At 29.7% G+C, this 16,000-nt stretch overlaps 1 protein-coding gene across 1 annotated transcript in view; it reads left to right on the forward strand.

The window, feature by feature from the left end:
• Nucleotides 1-1,324: 1,324 nt before the first annotated feature.
• Nucleotides 1,325-16,000, forward strand: part of LOC108761595 (sterol O-acyltransferase 1) — a 15,319-nt gene continuing 643 nt past the window's right edge. Inside the window, exons 1-12 of the mRNA XM_018508206.1 lie at nucleotides 1,325-1,520; nucleotides 2,060-2,127; nucleotides 2,294-2,430; nucleotides 2,989-3,159; nucleotides 3,316-3,464; nucleotides 3,800-3,939; nucleotides 4,402-4,565; nucleotides 4,948-5,221; nucleotides 5,684-6,060; nucleotides 12,039-12,050; nucleotides 14,474-14,538; nucleotides 15,833-15,903. Of these exons, the coding sequence (XP_018363708.1) occupies nucleotides 1,469-1,520; nucleotides 2,060-2,127; nucleotides 2,294-2,430; nucleotides 2,989-3,159; nucleotides 3,316-3,464; nucleotides 3,800-3,939; nucleotides 4,402-4,565; nucleotides 4,948-5,221; nucleotides 5,684-6,060; nucleotides 12,039-12,050; nucleotides 14,474-14,538; nucleotides 15,833-15,903 (1,680 nt within the window). The 5' untranslated portion in view covers nucleotides 1,325-1,468. The remainder of the gene's footprint in view (nucleotides 1,521-2,059; nucleotides 2,128-2,293; nucleotides 2,431-2,988; nucleotides 3,160-3,315; nucleotides 3,465-3,799; nucleotides 3,940-4,401; nucleotides 4,566-4,947; nucleotides 5,222-5,683; nucleotides 6,061-12,038; nucleotides 12,051-14,473; nucleotides 14,539-15,832; nucleotides 15,904-16,000) is intronic.

The raw sequence follows: 16,000 nt of genomic DNA on the forward strand, positions 1-16,000 counted from the left end.
AATAGATTCCATGCATGTCAGCAACTTATTCGTGATCAGATTAGGTTAGGTTAGATTATAGCATAAACAAAAAATGGATAAATAAAAAATCGCAAATAAGCTGATAAATCGCAAATAAACTGATATAAAATACATAATATGCATTTTATATCAGTTTATTTGTGATTTATCAATTTATTTGCGATTTATTACTATGGTCAAAATTTCATCCGTATTCCATATTACATCCCATTTTTTAGACCCCCCCATTTTCTCACTTTTGACTTTTTTGTTAATATTGACGTTGGACTTAAATTTTGGCGACTTTCATTTATTGGATGTTGTAGCTAACATATTCCTCAAGAGTTCTGTGTAAATTTGAAGTCTTCATATGCATTTATATCGGAGCAATGTTAATTTAAAAAAAGCTATTCCATAATTCCTGCTTTTACCCTACTTATATTTAGGCTGCGTTCCACTTAACGCTCGCAATGCTCGCGAGTATCGTTTGTCCTTGTTTAACATTTGATAAACGACAAGGATGAAATGATTCCACGAGCGTTATGAGCGTTAAGTGGAACGCAGCCCTAGTATATAAAATGTATTTCAATTTTATTCTTATTTTACATATTTCAGATTTTAATCCTTCAAATACGCGGATATTAACATTATAAAATCTCTTAAATTAAAAAGTTAAATGAAATTTAATAAATTTAAAGATAATATATATTTGACTAAATCAGAGAGAGAGAGAGAGAGAGAGAGAGAGAGAGAGAGAGAGAGAGAATTTCTCTTATTATGGCACATTCGTGAAGACACGTGTTTTTTCTAAATTCAAACAATAATAAGTCTGAAAGATTACTCTGTACAACACACGAAAATATGTACGGTATCATGTCATCTAAGAATCTATCAGCCGAAGACACGTATCCGTCGGGGACGTAATCAGTACGTACGCACCGTATTCATGAACGATAAACACGATCGAGCAGTTTAGATAGAGCCGTGCACGGAACAGATCGTCCACAATCGAGATCAACTGGGATTTGCAGTTTGTACCTCGCCAAACACTGTTAGATCGCGTAAACTCTAAATGAAGGGAAATCTAAAAGAAAATTAACATTAAAATTGCTAATCAAATAGTAATAGCAACATATACGTGACGGTGTTGATCGCGAATATTATGATTGGAAATGTTTGAAAATTTATTAAGGATCCATAACAATCAAGTTATCCTAATAGCAACATATGCGTGACGGTGTTGATCGCGAATATTATGATTTGAAATATTTGAAAATTTATTAAGGATCCATAACAATCAAGTTTGTCCTTATAAACTAGTACAGAGCTATTGGCTTTTTGGGAGGATTGCAAATCACATAACACAGTGCGTAACATAGAGTTGCTTAGAGAGTGTAATATTCTCGGAGAAAAGTTTCCGACCCATGGGCCATTCCCATTTAATCATTAAATTATTGTTATAGAAATCATGAATGTTAAAGATACTGGTGACACAAGCTTTCACGAAAAAGATAAACATGGTAAGTAAACGACTCGATTAATTGTAACACTTGACAATTCTAATACTGATAAAGTTATTGAAAAATCAATAGTTTACGAGATATTTTATGCTTTATTTTAGTCAACTTTGATACGAAATATCTTGTAAATTATTAATTTTTTTATGACTGTAAGTTAATATTTTTATGCACAAAATAATGAGATATTGCTTTAAAAAAATGTGGAAATTGTATACTTTTTTACTTTTACTTTTTATCTCTGCTATTATCTCTTCTTTAATAGTTAATTTTATATGCAGAGTAATTAATGGAATTATATTATGTAAAACAATTACATAATATTCCATTAAAAAAATGGAAATTATCTCTTCATGTCTTTCTTTTTACCACCTTTGCGGCAAGAAAAACATTGTAACTAAAATACGTTTTTTTTTTCTTTGAAACCATTTCATTTCACTTTCATTTAAAATATTCTTTTGTATCACTAATAATTTCGGAAAAAATTGACTGGATTGATTAAAACGCAACAGAGTCTATACATGTATTTTTCTTTTCGACAGACAATGAAAACGCGTTTACGGATGTTTTACATAAGGTGGACGCTGACGTATTACGGAAAAGAATACAGGTGCGAAAAAATATATCTGAATGTATCAAATTAATACCATTTACCTTCAAAAAAGCTTTTATTATAGTGAAGTCTATAATAAAAGCTTAAACCGTAAATATTCGATTTCGTGAGAGAAACGTGGCTTTCCAGCGTATTATTTGTTGTAAGACGTATTTCTTTGCAGGAAATAAGAGAGGATGTTTCAGGATACGTTAACAACCGCATTGACGAGATGATGTCCGAGATTCTGCGAAAGATACAGATACCTTTGGCAAAGAACGAGAAATTCTTGTACATCATGGACAAATATCGTGACAAAAGGTAAGAAATGACAACAACAGAGAAAAAGCTTCGAGCAACAAATGCTCCTAAAAGTACACGGTACAGATAGGGTAGATAGATCTAAAAATATTCGATAGTTTATAGCAATTTTAAGCAAAATATATCACTGTGAAATACTGCAACATTGTTGCTTAGATCTATTTTTTTATTTTAATATCATTGTATTATAAAGTTCAAAGTTCAAATAAAATAAAATCTTCATTACATAATTCTTATATCTTCATGCTTTGATATAAAAAATATTATATTGAAAGTGTAACATCCAATAAAGTATATTGCGATTCTATAATATAATTGAGGAGGTAATCTGACAAATATTGGATTTAAAAATAAGAACCAATCACATTCGACTGTTATTTAGCCACTCAATGAGCAACTGTGTTATTGAATGCACCCATAAAGTTAACGTAAGAATGTATGCACGTAAACTTAGAGAATTTGTAAAATATCAATAAAATATATTTGTTGTAAGATGTATTTACCAATAAATATATTTGTAACATGTTGATTATATTTGCATTTCCGTTATTTCTCTAGGAAATCTAGCAAGAAAAACGCATTGCCGGATAAGGAGTTCCTCGAGAGAAACTCATTGTTCACTGATCTCTTGAAGATCTCGCATTTTCGTGCGATATACAATCTGTTCGTAATGACCTTTCTAGTTCTGCTTGTCAACACCGTCGCATTCGATATCATGGAGACAGGAACGTAAGTTCTCAATAGGAATCTAACTCGCTTCCATCGTAGAATCGTCAGATTTCATGTAAAAACATAAATATCGCTTCGTGAAATATATACTTAAAATATATGAAAATGTATGTTCTTACCGCCTAATTTTTCTTTCTTAATTAATGATTCTTAAAGGATCCGTCTTGGTACCAACACATTACGGACTGGTTTCGCAAAATTTCCAACGTGCCTCTACATTTGGTTATTCATGCAAGCCTTGACACTTAGTGTCTACGTGACTTTTACGTTCTGGGCGTACCAACGACTCCAATTATTGCCAAAATGTAACAATTTCTTCAATTCAACCTCAGATAAATGTGTTTAATTTAAACAATAAGGAAGTTAAATTATTGGAGAAATTTAAAATTGGAAGTAAATCTTTTAAAGAGTAATTTGATTAAAATAAGTGTATAAAATAAAATCTCAATTTTTTAAATAATCCTTTCTATGTTAAAATAATTGATTAATTGAATAGAAATTATAGTACGACAATAACAGTGCAAAAATAATTGAACAAATAATTATAAAGACTATTAGATAATATTAAATGATTAAAGCAATTTATATTTAATAATACTAATTAATTCAAACGATTTAACTATATATTTTCTTTTTGCAGCCTCCATCCGGAAATTGTGGGATTACAGCTGGCTATCAATGTTTATATTGTATCAAATTCTCTTTATTATTTTTCCTATTAAGGTGATGCTCGACGTGAATCTCTCCATTGGCTGCAATATGATTGTTATATTTGAACAAGTACGCATCTTTAAAAATCTACGATTATAACGTTTTAAATTACGTTAAAAGTAAAAAGTTCGAATCCTTTTTGAAAAATATATGCCAAAGTAAATCAATCGCACATATTTAAAGTACAAATTAATAAAATTTTAGAAGATGCGAATAAGCATCAAAAATTTGTTAAATTGCTAGTCAATTTAACTCGTGATATTACTGCGGTAGTTTAGTAGAGTTAGCGTTTCAAGACAAGGCTTCGATTCTATAGTTTGTGTTATCACATGTACGGTCCTATAATATATTATATTATTTAAATTAATAAAATGTGTTAATGAGATTTTTTCCTATTGTTGAAAACATTTACGTAATTTGTGTTTAAATTACTTTGTATAAATGTATAGAATAACTGAATGTTTTATTTCAACATTACAATAGATGTCGGAGTAAAAATTTTACTACTTAAAACAATGTTCGCTTCTTTAGATACGTATGACAATGAAGAGTCACGCTTTTGTCAGAAGCGTAGCACCTAGATTTTTGTCATACAAACCTCACACTGAAACTCCACGACCGAATTACCCCAAATTCTCACAATATCTGTATTTCTTGTTCGCACCGACTCTTGTGTACCGCGATGAGTATCCCAGGTAAAGATATTTCATTCAACATTTTTTCGGGAAATTAACAATTAACCTGAGATTTTAACTGTGCGATGAAAAAGATAACTTTAGTTACATAATTATAAAATTCAATCAAGAACTAAATTTAATTTGGATTATACTGAATTCATATGGCTTAAACATTTTCAAAAAAAAACTTCGGAGATCATTCCTAAACTTAATATAAACAAAATGTTCTTAATCCTCACTTTCTCAATATAGATAATTCTGTCATTAAATTTTTTAATTTATCGCACTATTTAAAAAACAATTTAATAGTACTGTTGTTGGTTATGTTAAATTAATATTAAGAGACACTTAATATTAATTTTTAAAAAGATCTATATTCGAGCTTAACTGATTATTTTAGAACGAAAAGAATTAGGTGGAAGGTGGTGATTCAAAATTTCATTGAAGTGGGCCTAGCACTCCTTTATCTCACCTTTGTCTTAGAACGCTTTATATTACCAGTTTATCACGTGTTCGGTACACAATATTTGGAGCAGAAATGGTTTATCACGAATGCCATCGACTCTAGTATTCCCGGCTTTCTCTACTTTATCATTGGACAATACCTCCTACTGCACTCGTGGTTGAACGCTTGGGCGGAAATGTTGCAGTTCGCTGATCGATTGTTTTACAAGGTAAATATATTTGCATCTTTATCTATCTTTTAAAATAGTTGTACGAAGGATATGCAAGTAGATATATCTACTTTTAAGAGTTATATCGCAGTATATCTTACATGCTTTAATATAAGCGATAACTTAAATATATACCAAATCAGCAGAAATTAGTCAAAACAACTTTATTTTAACGTCATGAAAGTTAAATTAATGTTTTTGGATTACAAAATTTGACTGTTTATTGACGTTAAAAATCAAAATAAAGTCATTTTGATTTCTTGTTGACCTTTGAATATTCCTTGGATCCAGAATTGACCCTATAACTTGCACAGTAATTTTATAAGAGAAATAGCTGCGAGGAAGATATTTTCCTTACACGAGAGAATTTGCGATAACTTCCGAAAGCTTCCGGAACTTTTTAGAGATTATCGACTTTTGTAAACTGTAGCTTCATGAATTACTGCATCGCTTATGTTACAGGATTGGTGGAACAGCACAAATTATCACACGTTCTATCGCACGTGGAACGTGGTAGTGCACGACTGGCTATACACGTATATATATAAGGACATGTACGAGATCGTGGTGCCGCGCAATCGGACGCTGTCAGTCACCGCTGTATTCTTCGTCTCCGCCATTTTCCACGAGTATATACTCGCGTTCAGCTTCGGCTTCTTCTACCCGATGTTGTTCATCTTTTTCGCCGCCCTAGGTTTCCCCATGTTCTTCATCAAGGTTAATGGCGTCGTGATGTGGTTCAGTTGGAGCTTCGGCAACGGCCTCCTATTCTATTTATACGCGATGGAATTTTACGCTCGGTACAACTGTCCACCTCATCCCAATTACTACCTAGACCTATTCATACCGCGAAGCTGGAGCTGTCAAAAACAATTTAACGCTTAGATCTTTTCGTTTGCGTCAGCGATAAAATCTTTCAATGGGACAATGTAATTCCCACTCTGCAGTTAGAGATTATGTATATAAGAAATGTTATCTACAAGTTGATGTAATTAGTTTAATGTTAACTAGAATAAAGCAAAGAACAGATGTTGAGATAAAATCATATTAATAAGAGGATCAATGGAGAAATCCACGTAATTGTTAATAAAAAGTTATTCATTTATATAATTACATGGTATTTATTTTGAAGCATGTTTTGATAATGAAAGTAATTCTTCAAGTCTTTAATGAAAAAACTTCAAATAGACGAAAACGTTTTTTTTTTGTACATTTTATTGAAATCTTTGTTTATTATAACCGATAACGCGATTTTCAAGTTGCATTGTATAAAGCGAAGAAATATCACTTTATCATGATTCTCGGTTTATAAATTATTATTACGATCGAAAACGAAGAAAACTGACTGTCAGTTAACTTATTTTTTGAAGATTCTAGTTTATACAGCAATATTAATTGCAGTAATATTGCAAACGTTACAGCATTGTTGCTGCAAGCTTCTATGCACGTGGAGAGACTAATCGACTCGTTTATTTATTATTTTAGATTTCTTGTGTCTAATTTCCTTCTCGGAAAAAGGCTTCCAAACTTCTGCTTTTTTATTTTAGATTCAATGAAATTGATAATAGTATTGGATTAAGGCCCCTGAGTAGTAGCGACGGCCATGTTGGAATCGTGATGTCAGAAGCGAGGAATGACACGTTAATTTACGCACGATGCCATTTGTAAACAGAGATAATTTGGATGAAATTAAACGATGGGTTCGCTTTAAAACACTTGTAAAAATCGATGAAAACTGTCCTTTTCTCCTTTGATAGTCAGTAAATGGTCGTGAAAGACTCGTATAGTGAGGCTATATTCTGGCAGAAACACATGCTTTAACAGCTGTTGAAACGAGTGAAATATACACTTTTACGTATAAAATTTCAAGATAACTTTAGTTTTTATCGAAAATTAAGACTTTGATAAGTACGAGACAAGTCACGTTTTCACAATTCAGCAAATAATAACGAAATGGCACCGTGCACAAATTTCATCGTCAAAACTGGTCAAAATGTCACTTTTCCAAGCCTATAAGTTCGGCCATTTATCGTGGTGTGGCGCTGTAACATACATACAAGCACATCCCATGTCCGTGTGCTTGCAAGCGAGCATGGGCTCGTGCTTAAGTGTGTGGCTACCGATTTTGCCAGACCGCCGTCTGATACTGTGTCGCCACCGTCAACGCAGAGTTCTTGGCTGAGTAGTCAGGAGCCTTAAATTGTGATATTTGCAGAACAATTAGAATGATAAGTGCTGTTTATAAAAAATATTAATTTTTTATAATAAACATGATACAAAAACGTGAAAATAAAAAAGATAAATACAACTTATCGTGCAATAATTTATTAATTTTTCTAATTTTACGCAACATTTTCTTTCCGACTTTAATCCCAATGGCGAGATAAAAATACTTTTTTTCATGCATAAAAATAATCCATATAAATTCTCCAACTGTATAACGATACGAGAATATCATTAAAATTTTATCTTAGTAGAAAGTTTTCTCTCATATTCCACTGAGATAAGATGATCGTCAACATATGTATCGAAAAATTCGTAATACGTAAAATATGTAGATAATACAAATTGTCCTCATAAATACATGCAATGAATATTTGTATACATCTATGTGTATATAAAAATTGATTTGTCCTCCGATCTGGGTTATCTAATATAAGCATAAATATGTCGAGCTTGAGATATTGAACTTAGAATAGTCGAATAATTATTATTATTATTATATATGTTTAATGCAAAAGCCAACTGCGACAAGCGCGTTCCGATTACTTAAGTTGATTCAATTATCTCGATACAGTCATACAGTGATTATAAGATTGCGTGATCAAACAGTATTATTAGTCGATTAGGTATAATGCTAATTTGATTAAAGATGTTTTGGCTCTACATATAATATCAGCTCAAAAATCAACTAAAATAACCAAATTATTCAAAACATTTTTGTTATAAATACTCTTTGAAATCGACTAAAAGAAACAATAAATAATTTGGCTTATGCCGTAAATAATTTACTATAATTTAAAATGAAAACTTTTAAAATGTGGATCCAAATCAACATTATTTGAACAAATAATTATTAGTTTTATTAAAATCTATTTTAAAAACCAGATTTAATTCGTAATTCTATGATCTTATCAAATCTGTAGATTGCTCTAAACAATATTTTATGTATTATAATAATTAAGACAAACAAAAAATTAAATAAATTTTAAATCAATTAGATGTCCTCAATTTTTATACAAATTATTTAGACATAATTAGAGAACACTTTATATAAAATAAAATATAAAAATTAATAATATAAAATTTTTCATTTTTGATGATTTTTTTGAAAATAACACATACCTATATTCTTATAATGTGCGCCCGCCATGCTCTCCAGAAAGTCACAGATCTGCAAACTTTTTACCGATCGATCTAATCAGGTCGACGTAAAAAACAGCTAAGCCCAGATAATTTCTCGTGCGTTAATCGGACAAATTCTTGCAGCTCATGGATTTCGATTGAAATTATTTAATCATTTCCTAGATTTCTATTGTGTTTCCTAATGAAAACAATTTTGATGGAAATTTATTCAAAATAATTCAATAATATGTGCCTTGATCTATGAAAAATGTCCTTGGGTGTAACAATAAAACAAAATCATTAAATCACATTTACAAATATGCTAATATTAGAAGCATGAAGGCATATATTATAATATTAAAAGAAACTATTAGATAACAGCAGTATACGTTATATTTCACACGCGTTGTCTTTTGAATTTAACTTTAGTTTTATACAAAAAAAAGAGACTTTTATCAATTAATATTATTGATATTATTTTCAAAAGACACTCAGTCTCAGCTATTTTATGTTTAATAATATTAATTAACAATACATAGTATTTTATATAAAAATGAAAATTGTAGATACAACATGTAGCGATTAAGGTTTCAAGGCAAAAACGTCTATTATTTGTATTATAATAGTTACGCTAACCAAATCTTCATGAGTAAATTATATATTATAATAATGCGCTATTAATACGCTCTCGAAATCAGCAAAAAAATTTTTTCGCTCATTTCGTTTAGATAAAAAAAAATTTTTTTGTGTGAGATCTGAGTGGGCTGTCAGTCAGCCCTCCCTCCATGTGTTAATAACAGTCCTTTTGGAAAATCAAATACACAGAATTTATGCGCTTTCATATTCATATAGTTTCAATTTTTGCGTTACATCCCTTAAGCCACTTGGAGCTCCAATCCGGTCCGAATAAATGGTCTTGGAAGTTTTTAGTAAACATTTTAGCTATTAAAACATTTCATATGACATATTGCAGAACAATAAAATTAAATTAAAAAATTAAATTTCCTTTCGGAATTGTTATTCATGAGATGTGAAAGGTTGAAACATTTCTGAAAACTTTCCGGAATAATCGGTGTTGTAAGGGTGGAAAACCTTTAACATTATATTTCACCGAAATCGGGCGACTTTTGGTATTTTCATTTCCGTCCCAGCAAACACAGATATATCTTAAACACGTAACTCATACACAATTTTAATTTTTTGATTCGTAACAGTTATGTCAAAAGTTACGTGAATTTATGGAGAATGTTCTCAAATTTGTTGTCCCATTTTATCTACAGTACTTAGTTACATAACAGTGATATGATTTAAATATGAAACGACGATAAGGTTAATATATAACAATCATATATTGAGATGAAATGCATACGTAACATTTGTGCAATGCAAAATTTGTCACTGTAACATCACAAATGGATGAAATTATTATTTATTTGTTACTAATTGACATTTACTCAATTTCTTTGATTTGAAAAAGTATTTTGGTTATTTCTTGCTATTAGAATTTAAAATATAGTTTGTAGTGTTTTGCAACTTTTTTTAAATGAAAGCAATATATTTTTAAAGCAATATATTTTTAATTTAATACATAACAAAAAATTTTCTTAAATAAAAACTATTTTTTATGTAATAAAAAGATTACGGTTATATCTTAACAAAAAAGAAACTTTTTGTTGTTATTTACATTTATTTTTCTAGTTCAACTTATTTACTGTTTCGCATACCTATATTCTTGTCTTATTAACTATAATTAATTATTGAAAAACGCATTCGTATCACCGCCAAGATTTGAACCCACGATTCCTAGAACGGTAGCCTAATAACATTTACGCTGAGCTAATCGCACGCTTGTGATCGAGTCATTGCCAACGTCACTTATACCTACAATAAGGATTGTTTATACTATTCCTATTTTAATTTCGTGCCTATGCTGACAGTTTAATATTATTAATATTTAAGGAGATTACGTGCCAACGAAATAATACGCTGGTATTTATTCTCTTTTGTTAGTTAGGAAATAATAATCTACCCACGTTAAATACTTATCCTTTATAGTTTTACATCTATAAAGGAAAAATCAACATAACAATCGAATATATTATTATCTAACTGCATAAAAATATTTAACTGATAGCATAATAGAAGCAAACTATATAGAATTTAACTTATGTTTTGAATAGACTTTATTTGCTAGCGATACTGATTATTTTGATTATTTTTTTATTGACGAATAATCAGAAATAATTTGCAATAGTACTTACTGATCGATTTGTTCCTTCAATTTATCACATTTATTGTTCTTTGATTTGTTTATATAACAAATTCTCACTTCTTTTAATTCTTTAAACAAATGTAATCACTATGAAAAAGTAACGTATAATTTATGAAATTAGATTACATCGTAGTAATGTAATTTTATAGGAAAATACAATCATAATTTTAGTCACATAACTGTTATATACTACAGTATACATTCCTGCAGATGTAACCAAAACATGTATAATTTACATCTTTTTCCATTATGGCTTTATACTGTAAATGTATTTTGTATTTGTTATGTCTCATTCATAGAATGATACATGGATGTAATTTAATTACATTTAATTTATATAATTATGTTATGTGCTAAATATATGACAAAGACATGTAACAAAATTATCATATTTGCAAAATCAGAATGTCTCGTTTACGCAATAAAGCTGTCTTGTTATAGTTCTAAGACATCTAACAAATAAACCTACCCAAGTGTCAGTGACCGATTTTGATGTAACTTGGCATACTTTTAGAACTCACAAAAATAATCGATACGTATTTTTTTATATCTGCAAAGAAGAAGGTTTAAGGGTTGAAACTACCCCTTTTGTTGCTCAAAATTCCGAAAAATGACATAAAAATGTGCAAACTCTTATGAATCTCGTATAGTTAATATTATAATTTCTTAATTCTTGGTATTAAGGGGTTTTTGGGATTGCTACTTACGAATCTGTGAGGTTAGATTTAAAATAATTCAAAATGGCGGATCCAATATGGCCGAATGAATTTTCTAAAAAATATTTATAGTAAAAATATTATGTAGTATAACTTTATATAAAGTTTTACTACAATCCAATATTTTTTAGAAAATTCATTTGGCCATATTGGATCCGCCATTTTGAATTATTTTAAATCTAACCTCACAGATTCGTAAGTAGCAATCCCAAAAACCCCTTAATACCAAGAATTAAGAAATTATATTTAACTATACGAGATTCATAAGAGTTTGCACATTTTTATATCATTTTTCGGAATTTTGAGCAACAAAAGGGGTAGTTTCAACCCTTAAACCTTCTTCTTTGCAGATATAAAAAAATACGTATCGATTATTTTTGTGAGTTCTAAAAGTATGCCAAGTTACATCAAAATTGGTCACTGACACTTGGGTAGGTTTACTTGTAAGTAATGACAAAAAAATTATATAACAATGCCAAGTCACATGTTTGCTAGGGTCCGCTATATTGAATCAGCCATTTTTAATTTTTCTATTCTACATTGATTCAGCCATTTTGAATTTTCAAACTTGAGTTTCTATTTTTAAATTTTAAGTTCGGATTCGACATAACATCTCTGAAAAGCCTTTAATACTACATTTCTCTGAAATCGGAGAATTTTCAACATTTCCGTCCACCATATTAGTTCAGCCATTTGGAATTTTCAAATTTTAAGTCGGGATTCGAAATCAGCGACTCCGAAAATCCTTTAATACTATATTTCACTAAAATCGGATTTTTAGAATTTCTATCTGCCATATCGGTTCAGCCATTTTGAATTTTCAAATTTTGGATACGATTTCGAAATCGGCGACGCCGAAAACCAAAACAAACCTAACACTACATTTTGCTAAAATCAGGAGACTTTTATCATTTTTGTCTACCATATTAGTTCTGCCATTTTGAATTTTCCAATTTCGGGTTTGGATTCGAAATCAGCGATTCCTAAACCCTTTAATACTATATTTCGCTGAAATCAGAAGATTTTTAACAACACTACGTTTAACTAAACTCGAAAGACTTTTATCATTTTCGTCCGCCATAGTGGTTCAGCCATATTAAATTTTCAAATTTTGAGTCCGGATTCGAAATCAGCGGCCCCAAAATCCTTTGAATGTTACGTTTCACCAGAAATGAAATACTCTAACAGCCTCAACGAAATGGGCTTCAGAGCATATAACACGGTAATTTTAAGATAAGAAAAGAAACATCAGCGATTGACAGAATCACAAGAAGATGATGGGAAAAAAATACAATAAGAAAAAACTTGAAAGTGTATCAAGAGTGTTTCTTATTGCTTATCAGTGCATGTACTTGTCGCACTCAGTGCGTAAGACGTTTAAAGTACAGTGCGTACTGAATAAGCCCGAGAGGACATGTGCACTTTGACTGATAAATACTCAAATCGCTGTACACATGTACGCCAATTATTTTTCATGCATCGCACAGATTAAAAACTGTGGCACCTAAAAAAAGCTTTAGCATTGTAGCGTAAGTGAACCGGCCAATCGCGCAGTAAAGATCGTAACACAAAAAATTTACAAAAATTCAAAAGGTGACTTTATATTGATTTTTATAGTTAATATTAATAAAACAATCAAATTTTGTAACAAAAATCATTTTGATTTTTATAATGGTAAAATAAAGTCATTTTGATTTTCTATTGATTTTTGTAAAAAAAATCCGTTTAAAATTAACTAAATAATAATGATTAATTATGACAAATGTACTCTCAAAATAAAATAAATTACAAAACTTTTATAATTTTTGTAATTTACTAAATAATACAAAATTTTGTAATCTTATTTCCTTCATAAAACTCGTCTTAAAGCTTATTAATCTCAATAAATTTATCATTCGACGACGATAAGTGACATAATATATTTTCGGAAAGAAAAACGAGTAATCGACTCGAGTAGAATCGATTGAAGAAAAATAATGCAATTGAAAAATGGTATATTTTAAAATTAAAAGATGCTATCGATTTAAGAAATAAAATAGAATGTTTTCCAATTGATGGTTACAATTGTAACAGTTGTAATGTAAATATATAATATATATTTTAAATTTACATAGGAATATTTAAACACTAAGATCCTCTTTAATTAAATATAATTTTTTATTATGTAATTAGATCGATTTATTTTCACATAGTTTAAATTCATATTATAATCATTTATAATTTAATAAAATTATGCAGTTTACTAAATTGAAAAAAAATTTCATTCTCTAAGGCCCGTTTCTACCAATATAGTTTAATTTTAATCTTGGTTTAACTAACTCTTCATCTTTTTCCAGTTCCGAGAATTAGAAAAAGATAAAGAGTAAGTTGAACTAAGATTAAAGATCTACATTGGTAGAAACGGGTCTAAATCGGAGATAATTGTTTTTTATCAGCACTGAGTACGCATGTTCTTTTTAAACGACGATGAGGCGGGAGGATTTATCGATGCGACGCACGGAAAACACTTGAGAATCGGGATACGACGTTCGTCAAAGAATCATCTAAAGTACATATGTCCTCTCGGACTAGTACAGTGCGCACTGTACTCATGATGAGATAAATACCGATATCGGTACGTTTAAATAATCCGCATGCACGGAGCGAAATATGCACAGTCGAGATCGGGATCGAACATTTTGCGTTTCGCTGCCAAACACTGTCAACCGTGTCGTACTTTAGGAAATCTAAAGAAAAATTAACAATTGCTAATTAATAAGTAATAGTAATGTATCGTGCGGCGTAAATTGCAGGTGTATTATGATCGGAGATCTTCGTTTAAGAATCCGATTTATCTTTATATATCAGTACGGAGCCGTTGATTTTTTGGGAGGATCGCAAATCGCTCACAATTTAATGTTCTTGGTGTAAAATTCATAGGCCATCTTACTTAGTCATGAGTGAAAGACCTTCCATAGACCTTCATGAGAAGAATAAAGATACAGGTAATCCATACATCATATTCAGAAATATTTTCAAAAAATGTTTCATTGCAAAATTTGAAATATTTAAGAATTTTTTTATGAAACGTACAACATTTTAAAAATGTCAATTGGAAAATATTTTAAAACGTCTTACAAATGTTTTCAAAATATTTCTGAAACATTTTATTGAAATATTACAAAAACGTACATTACAAAAAATTTCACATAAATATTTAATTTTGCCTGGGAAATAAATGGCTCAATTAATAGTAAAATGTATGACTCTGAAATAATTTAATTATACCCAGTTGTCAAAAAAATTCTGTATTATACTTCGATTTTTACATATAAATTTATTCAGAAACAATTATAATTATTTATAAAAATAAAGATCATTGTTGTCAATAAATAAATTTGTCATCATTCTGCTACCGTCTGATTTCTCGGTATCATTTGTGTAGACGGTGTCGAGATCATGTAACTTTTTCCTTGAAGAAACGTGAAAAATGAGAAATTTTTGTATGTATAGTGTGTGTATATGTACATATGTATGGGGATAGTTCGAAAAGTTCTCGGTCTGATGGAAAAAACGCATGATTTTTGGCAATTTTTTTCGTTTTTCAACGTAGCTTTCATCACACAATCAATACACTTATTCTAACGAACTTATTTTAACTTATTTTAACTTTTTTATACTATCTATACTATTTCTCTAAGCTTTCCAAATAAGCATTAATTTCATCAATTACTTATAAAATTTGAGCCAAATCGTTTTCCTGTATAACAAGCTGTACTCTTCAAATTTGAAAAAAGGAATATTTGAAAATGATATTGTAATAATTCGTGACATGACATCTTCACAATAATAAATTATTGTTACAGTTTCGTGACAATTAAAATTTTAACCGTCGTAAAGTTGTTATGAATTATCACGATATCAAAGCTCGAATTATTTTGGTAGAATACTGCAAATTTGTGCTGAAAAAAGAATTTACGAAATTTTAATAAATATTTGCTTATATATAGTACCAATAGAACATTTGCTTACAACAAATAAATATTTATTCAATTGAAAAAATAAAAATGGTACATAAAAATTGAAATATTATTTTTTTTAATTGAATAAATATTTATTTATTGTAAACAAATGTCCCATTGTAATATCTAAACCAAAACTGGAATTTATTTGCACATTTCGGCTTGGTTCTTAAGGGACAGAAACCAAGTTGAAAATCGGCTAAAATGTTTATTTTCTCTGTATACATCATCAAAGTACACAAATACGTCATACACATCTCTGAATTTTTTATTTCAGCAGTCAACGGAAATGCATTCACAGATGTTTTATATGAGATGATCGCTGATGTATTGCGAAAAACAATTCAGGTGCCAAAAAATTTCATTGTCTTCAACTTGATCGTAATTGGAATATAAATTTAAATAGTTTTGTTAAGTTGAAAGAGAGAGAGAGGGGGGGAGAGAG

Source organism: Trachymyrmex cornetzi, unplaced genomic scaffold (assembly GCF_001594075.2).
Source record: "Trachymyrmex cornetzi isolate Tcor2-1 unplaced genomic scaffold, Tcor1.1 scaffold255, whole genome shotgun sequence".
Lineage (NCBI taxonomy): Eukaryota > Metazoa > Arthropoda > Insecta > Hymenoptera > Formicidae > Trachymyrmex > Trachymyrmex cornetzi.